Source organism: Chionomys nivalis, chromosome 7, assembly GCF_950005125.1.
Source record: "Chionomys nivalis chromosome 7, mChiNiv1.1, whole genome shotgun sequence".
Lineage (NCBI taxonomy): Eukaryota > Metazoa > Chordata > Mammalia > Rodentia > Cricetidae > Chionomys > Chionomys nivalis.
The window spans coordinates 26,414,748-26,423,366 of NC_080092.1; the positions used below are offsets into that span (position 1 = coordinate 26,414,748).

General features: G+C 41.4%; 1 protein-coding gene across 2 annotated transcripts in view; it reads left to right on the top strand.

The window, feature by feature from the left end:
- Positions 1-5,998, top strand: part of Pwwp2a (PWWP domain containing 2A) — a 42,356-nt gene extending 36,358 nt beyond the window's left edge. The window contains exons 3-4 of one of the 2 annotated variants that reach the window (XM_057775374.1): positions 1,227-1,346; positions 4,853-5,998. In XM_057775374.1, the coding sequence (XP_057631357.1) occupies positions 1,227-1,346; positions 4,853-4,866 (134 nt within the window). In that variant the 3' untranslated portion in view covers positions 4,867-5,998. The remainder of the gene's footprint in view (positions 1-1,226; positions 1,347-4,852) is intronic. The other variant, XM_057775377.1, reaches the window with a different exon arrangement.
- Positions 5,999-8,619: the final 2,621 nt, after the last annotated feature.

Consider the following 8,619-nt stretch of genomic DNA (forward strand, 5'->3'; position numbering starts at 1 on the left):
CAAGGCCTCACTACGTAGCTCTGGCTGTGCTGCAACTTGCTATGTTAGGGATCCACCTGCCTTTGCTTCTGCTGAGATTTAAGGCTATGCATAACCATGCCCTGCCTGATTGTGAATTTTAAAAAAGTTTTTCAAGACAGGTTTTCTCAGTGTATCCCTATCTTGGAACTCACTTTGTAGATTAGTCTGACCTCAAACTCACAGAGATCTACCTGCCTCTGTCTCCTGAGTGCTGGGATTAAAGTCATGTACCACCACCACCACCTGGCTCTGATTATGAATTATAAAAGTAAATAATAGAATGGTCCCAGAGCTGTCTGTGCTGATAGAAGTACGCACGCAACCAAATACCTTTAAAATATAAAACTTATAGCAGGATTTTCTGGCTCATGCCTGTAATCCCAGCACCTAGAAAACCAAGCTAGAAGTTTGAGGCTAGCCAGGGCAACAGAGTTCTCGGCCAACCCCAGCCTGTAGTTTAAGTCCCCGCCTCAAAGCAAAACAACAGCCTTAATATAGTAGTCTTTTATTTGAATTCTGCTCAACACTTAAGGTTCTGTTCTCAGAAAATTTATCATGTTAATAAAACTTGTTCTCAGCCAGTTAGAAGCTGAAGCTATGCAAGGGCGATCATTAACACTCAAGCAGAAAGGGCTTGTGATGGTCTTTGAGCTTCTGAATGATGTAATATGCGGGAGGTGAAAACATCAGGCTCTGAACTGTCCAGGTCAAGACTCCAAGAACAGGCTAGTGTTAGTAAACTTTTTGTTTTTCCTTCCTTCCTTCCTTCCTTCCTTCCTTCCTTGCTTCCTTCCTTCCTTCCTTCCTTCCTTCCTTCCTCCCTCCCTCCCTCCCTCCCTCCCTCCCTCCCTCCCTCCCTCCCTCCCTTCTTTCTTTCTTTTTTTTTGTGCTCAGGGACATAAAATAGCATTTCCTCTTCCATTTATAGGCTTATTGGAGGACACCTTGCCATGTTGCATTCTGCATCTAATGGGATGTGCATACAAGAGTGCCCTCTCCTGGCCATGCCTGGGGTACCCACATGGCTATGAAGCTCTGCAGTACCAGAGCTTTGTTGTTGGAAGCTGGCAAGTTCTCCAGAATAAATCCATTAGGAAGTTTAAATTAATTTTGGTCTTATTTTTTTTTTAAATTTTTTGTAAGATGGATTAAAAAGATCTCAACTGACTGCTCTATTTTTGTTAACTTGGTTTTTTCTACCATAGGTCTCAACAAATGGCAGCTATTACATCAGACAGTGACGAGTCCTGCTGCTCCCTTACAGTGTCTGACAGACCACTGTGGATTCAGACTGGGAGCATTGAAGTTAACAGTGAAGCGGGCAGGTCTGTCTGTCTTAAGCCCTGCCACAAAGTGAAGAGGGCACCGCATCATCACTTACCCACATCCCTGAAGTAGATTAGGCTAGGCTTCAAAAGATTTATTAGTTTTCATTGACCTTGGTAGTTGGGTGTACTTCCTCTAGGTAATCATTTCTAGGAACTAAAAGTGAGTTTTCTAGAGTAGAGCCTTCTGTTAGTATCTATATTGAGAGTAGCCTTGTGGTGAGAATCAAATAGGTACATTGTAGGCTTATGTTAGGTGGCAACTGATGGTTCCTGGAAAGCAGGGACTTGGCTAGTTTTTCAGTTTCAATCTTTGTCACTTTAACTTCTTTGTTAGTTACTACTGTATGTATAGGACTATAGGGGATGGGAATGTGACTCAGTGGGTAGAGTGTCTTTGTCTGCCTCCACCAAGTTCTGAGTAAACCAGACATAGTCATGCATGCCAACCTTGCACTCAGAAGGTGGAGGCAGGAAGGCCAGAAGCTCAAGATCATCCTCATCTACTCTAGTGAGTCTGAGGATAGCCTGGGGAAACCGAGAATCTGCCTTTAAAGAGAGAAAAAAGAATGTGTAAGAATATGAACGTGGCCGGGCATGCTGGATCACGCTTTAATCCCAGCACTTGGGAGGCAGAGGCAGGCGATCTCTGAGTTTCAGGACAGCCAGGGATACATAGTAAGACCCTGTCTTGAAAAGAAAAAAGAATATGTATGTGGGGGCTTATTGTGGGGTGGTGCACGACTTTAATCTCAGTACTCTGGAGGAGGGGCAGGCAGATCTCAAGTTTAAGGTCAGCCTGTTCTACCTAAGGAGTTCCAATATAGCCAGGTCTACATAGTGAGGCCATGTCTCTAAAAAGAAAAAGAGAGAAACGTGTATGCTTGTGCTTAGTAAGTATATCTTAAAACTCATTGTCATTTGTATAAGGTGAGTCAGAACTTTAGAGGCATGGTAAGATAGCATCAGAATGTGGTTGTAATCTAGTTCTATAGATGACTTAATGGATAGTGTATAAAATTGTTTAACTTTGGATTCTTAAATGGGAAAGGTGTAGGGATTTTTTAAAAATATTTATTATGTATACAGTATTTATTCTGTCTGCATGTATGCTTGCAGGCCAGAAGAGGGTATCAGGCCTCATTACAGATGGTTGTGAGCCATCATGTTGTTGCTGGGAATTGAACTCAGGACCTTTGGAAGAGCAGGCAATGCTCTTAACCACTGAGCCATCTCTCCAGCCCAGGTTTATGGATTTTGGTTATTCCTTTTGAGTTTATCTTTTTATGTTTTGTTATTTTCATTTATGTGTGTTTGCTTGACTATATGCCAGTGTGTATGACTATATGCCAGATGTGTGTGCTTGGAAGCCAGAAGAGGGCCTCAAGTCCCTTGGATTGGATTTATAGGCAGTTGGGAGCTGCCTGATGTGGATGTTGGGTTCTTTGCAAGAACAATAATGTACTCTTAACCTCCGAGTTATGTCTCTAGCTCCTAAACTTATCTTTTATTGCTTTCTTTGAAAAAATTTTTAGTCCTCTGGATAGAGGTTATACCGTGGTTATTTGACCTGCTGTTTGTGGAGCTCCTAGAGAATTGTATTGTTACATGTGAACTGTAGCCTTGATACTGGTTCAAAGTGAGACATTTGGCATTCAATATTGTGTAAGAATTTTGGACTCTTATGTCAATAGGCATGGTAGCTACCTTAATATAGTCTATTGAGGTAATAGAGCCTTTGGCTTTCTATACTTCTCATAGGAGTCATTGGCTTTCTTGTTCTGGTCTTCAATTGAACTTCAGTAGGCCTTACATTAAAACCAGATTTTGAAAGGCACAGTTGGGGCACTGCCCCACCCTCTTTCTCCTTAAGTTTATAAAAGGGTACATTTACTTCCTCAGTTCTTTGTGAATGAGTCTGTGACTTACTATTGCAGTCATGTTAGCCAGCCATTTTATTTCCAGAAAGTTGAATTAAAATCAGCATTCATTAATCATCCTTTTTTTCAGAAGCAACAAATACATGGGCCTTTCACCTTGAGGCTTGCAGTATTTTGGCTTGAAGTCATTTATTGCTGCTTGAAAGACACATGACAGAATGCTCTGTGGAGTTTATTTTATAGGCCCTGACTCAGGGCCTACATGACCAGGACAGTGAACCATGGTAAAACTGGGAAATCAACACAAAATCAAGTCTTTCAAACCGTGGGGGGATCTGACTTTGATGTATGTGTTAAATAATAGGAAAGATGAGTGCTTTTCCTTCTTTCTGCATTCAGTTTGTTTTATTATTCCACTGCAATAGTATTATCTTTGGTTTAAAAATACTAAACGAAGATCATCTTTCTTTCCTGTGTCTCGAGCTCCGATTTTGTGGGCACAGCTAAGGACCGGAGGGTAGTGGGCACCCACTTCTTTCTGTGCTAGCTGTTTGCTAACGTTGGGCAGTCTGACCATGCTGCATGACAATGCTTCCTATAAGCCATGTTGTCTGCCAGTTGTACCTGGGCTCCTGCCTTTGCTCAGAAGTCTACTGAAGGATGCCTTGTGGGTGGCCAGGTGTAATAAGGGGCACTGGTCAGTGCACTGAAGTGGTCTAGTAACAAAATAGCACTTTCCTTGCCTTCTGATGTGTCTGACTCTGGGAGGCTCCCCCCAGACTCCTTGTGGCTTGTGTAAATAGTATACTACGCTCTGTAGCTGATTTAATGTCACTTGATTCTGTATATGAATTTGCTTAAGACTGAGCAGCTAGCTTTGATGATGTGTATACCTTAATCCCAGCACTTAAGGAGATAGAGGCAAGGAAGATCAGGGGTTCAAGGTCAGCCTTGACTGTATAGTGAGTTTGAGGTGATCCTGGGCTACAAGAGATCCTGTCCCAAAAAAAAGGAAAGTGGGGTGGTGGGACTCGGTATGGTGGCTCACATCTTTAATCCGAGCAGGGAAGGCACAGGCAGGCAGTTCTTGATTAGTTACTGACCAGCCAGAGTTACATGGTAAGTTCTTTCTAAAAGAACATTTAAAAGAGACTACAGGTTCATTGTGCTAAGGAAAGGCTGGTATTTCCTAGGAATCTCTCTCTACTATTTTGATGTATTGTAACTTAGAAATAACAACATAATGAAGGTAGTGAACACCTTTAACCTCAGCACTCTGGAGGTAGAGGCAGGCGAATCTCTGTGAGTTTGAGGCCAGCTTGGTCTACAGAATGAGTTCCAGGATAGCCAGGGCTACAAAAAGAAATCCTGCTTTGAAAACATAAACAAAAGGAAAGCCAAAATTCTGCAAATATTCCTAAGAAAAGAAATAAGGTGATAACCATGTGTGATGGAATTTGATCAGCTGATGCTTCTACTGGTCTAGAATGGCAGTAGGCTGCATTTAAAAAGTCAACGTGATTTAAAAGAAATGTGGTGTGACCCCACAATCTGTGGGCTTCTTTTTCTCACATGTTGTTACCTGTGCTTAACTACATTCTCTCCCTTTTGTTTATTGTATTTCAGCACAAAGACATTAACAGACTGCTGGTTTCTTGGATGTGCACCACTTTGACAGAGCAAGAGCATCAGGACTGGCTAAGATGGGAGTTTGAAGCTGCACTAAGAAGTAAATGTTAAAGCAGTGGCTAAACCAGTCATCTGTACAGGGCACTGGCAGAGTAGACTGAATGGAAGAAAAGGTATTAGAGAATTTTTATATGTATAAAAGAAACAAACTGCTGCAATAACTTATGCATGAGGTGAGAAGAAAAGTGGTATGAACATGTGCAGGATGCACTCAGTGCGATGCGGAAGAATCACTGACGATAGCTTCTTCTGAATGTGAACAGTAGTTTGGACAGGCCTACCAGGCATGGAATGGTACAGAAATGTGGAGTTGTTTTGCATTCTTAACCTTTGTGCTTTCTCCAAGGATTATGTTTATCAGTTCAGAAGTGAGCAGAGGTGTGTTTAAATGGCGCTCCTGTGAAACAGCAATGGTCACATGTGCTAAGGCCACTGTTTCCTTCAGGTGCCCATGGAAACAAGAAGATGATCTGACATCCTGCTGAAAGGATGGCTAAGTGCCCCGTCCCACCCACAAGTAAAATGTGGATCTTCTCTTTTTTATTATTTTTTTTTAAATAAAACAGGGCTGTATTATCTTGAATATATGTTTGCTTGTTAGAGCATATTAAGATGTATTTATTTGCCACTAGTATTTAACGTTTTGTGCACATTTTCATAACTACATTCTTACCTTTTCATATTTTGACTCCCAAGTGGATAGGCTAGTGTTGACCTTGGAATGAAATCGTATACTCCCAAGAACTAGCTCATAATTCTCCTGAGCTGGACAGACTTTGATTATCACCTCTCCCCTACTGACTGGTGCTGTTCAGAAAGGGTGACAGCATCAGTATTGATCTGGACCTCTTTCCACAGCAGGAAGCCCCTACTTCTCAGTGCAGGAAGTTCTCGCAGGTTTCAGGGAAGACTTGGCCATGGGGGACAAGCGGCAGAAACAGATCCTTGAAAACAGCCTAAACGTGGTGCATGGAACATGAATTCTTAATAGAGACCACAGATTTTCCTTGTCTTTGCTTACATACATATTATGAAAATCCTTAATTTTTTTGTTTAATAAATGGAGAACACATGAGAAAATCAGATGGACCTGTTAGTACTACATTTTTAAAGCATTTTATATTTGATGGTGCCGTAATTTTAATAATAAAACTGAAGATTTTTAGTGGCAATACTGATTTATTTTTTAAACCAGAAAGATAACACCATATTGATTACTTACTACAAAAAGAAAAAAAGAAAAAAAAAAGCCAAAAGAAAAGAAACTAACTCACAAAACTCATTCAAAGAAACACAACAGATGAGCGAGCACTCGGCTCAAGAGTTCACTTTCTGTGATCTTTCTGTGTGGGTGAGATTACCCAACAGCCCATTGCTCAGGATTAACAAATGCTCTGGGTGGGATTTTTAGATTGTTTAATATACCTGACTGTGATTTGCTATATAACTCAAGAAGAAAAGCCGGGTAGTCTGGAGTCTAGTGAGCTTAATTCAGATCCTAACACACTGCAAGTGCTGGCAAGTCCTGACTGCATTTTACAAATGATCTCTTTGGATCTACATCATGACGTCATCTTATCAAATGGGCTCAGGAACTGTAACAGCAGGGAGCTGTGGAGAAGACTTGAAGCACAGCTCCAGGCTCTGGGGTCAGTCTTGTCTTAGACCTCCAACACCAGCAGTAACTTTTATGCTCACTCAGGAACCAGGTGTCTCCCAAGCCATGTGAAATATGCATGGATTGTATCAGGAAACCTTTAAGCTTTAGAAATCTTTATTTGTAGACTGATGGAATTGACCAAAAAGTAATATTAAGAAGGCAAAAGCACTGGGAGAGATCAGGTTTTAAGAATCTACATATTTTTTTCTTCATGACAAATCCTTAAAGGCATTTTATTACAAACTAGATTTTCATTAAAAAAAAAAACACTTGGTGGTATTTAAAATCTAGACCTACCATGTTACAACTTCATTTTTATTGCTTTAGTTGCTTAATATTTAAGCTCTGCTTCATGCTACCTTGTCTGTATTTCAAATCCTCACAGGCCTATTTCATTGTAGACTTGAATGACACATTGTTCTCACCTTCCATCTGCTCAGAGTTAAATGTTAAAGAATGTTGTGTAACGTTATCCAATAAAGTCTTTGATTTTTTTTTTATTTAATTATTTAAAAACTGTTTTGCTGTGTAGGGGGTTAGCTGTTTTTGTTTTTAGGGGTTACCTTTAAAAGTGGATTTTGTTTTTTCTTTAAAAACAAAACAGCTTTAAAATTCAGCTGAGTTGTGTGTTCTGGGAAGTAGTGGTGCTTCCTAAGAAACACGGGAGGTTTCGGGCACTCAGGCTTTATGGGTCTCCTGTGACTAGGCGGAGCCGGCTACAGTCTGATGGAAACAGCTGCCTTAGAATGGGTAACACAGTACGGGTGGGTACATGACCTGCAGTCTCAGCACTCAGGGTTATGGTTCAAGGTCATCAAATACATACCAACTTCAAGCACCCCTACCCCACAGGAGGAGTTCTACCCAAACAGACTGATTTCTACCATGGCCTATAGGATTGACCTGTGACCCAGAAACTCTTGGTTGTCAAGAAAAAAATTTGTTTCAGAAAACCTGTCAGGCAATTGAGATTTGTGTGTGTGTGTGTGTGTGTGACAAAGACCTCTCCATTTCAGTAAAGCAAACCTTTGGAAGGCTGCCTGATACTACAAAGGATATATGGAATCTTTCATCTCAAACACTGTTTGATTCAGTTGAGCTGAGTATCCATAAGAAGGAGCCACTGGAGTCTGGATCAGTTCATGAGGCAGAACTGCAATAGCACATTATTCTGGGGCGGTCCAACCATGCTTGCAAACTGTCCGACAGACAGTAAAGCCCATGTCTTCAACATCTAAATACTTACTTCTTTTGATTCATTCAGTCCTTCCAGCCCTGGCCTTTGAGGACTGCTGTAAAGTTCTTCAAGTTCTGAGCTTGTGGGTTTCTGGCTTCAAGGTACTGACTGGAAGCTCATTTTGTTGGCACATGATGTGCCAAGTGTGAGCCTAGGCAATGGCCCAGTTTGAGTATCAGCTTGACACTATACCCACAGGACAGTGCTGCTTTTCCAGTGCAGCTGGTTTTCAAGTGTTGTTTCCTTCACATCTTCTGTGAAGGCCTAATGGCCTCTTACTCTCAGGGTTTGATAGCAGTTCTAGCAATGAGAGCTAGCAGCTGACTGAGGAGTGACCTGCTGACAGTCACCATCACAAGCTGCTCTCTGTAGACTGCCATTGGCAGATATTGGGGGTGGGGTTGGGGATGGGGAGCAGTAGACCCTGCTATGCCCAGAGTGGGAAACTGTTGATGGAAGTTTCTGTCCCACCTAGACCCATTGCCATTCTGTTAGGAAAAACACAGAGGCTTATATTAATTATGAACTGTTTAGCCTATTAGCTCAGGCTTATGATTAACTAGATCTTATAACTTAATCCATAATTCTTATCTATGTTTAGCCACGTGGCTTGGTACCATTTCTCAATGAGGCATTCTCATCTTGCTTCCTCTGTGTCTGGCTAGTAACTGACTCTCTGCCTTTCCTCTTTAGAATTCTCTTAGTCTGTTTGTCCTGCCTAGCTCCTGGCTAATCAGTGTTTTATTAAACCAATACGAGTGACAAATCTTTACAAAATATCCCATAGCAGAAAACATGAGTTCCAAA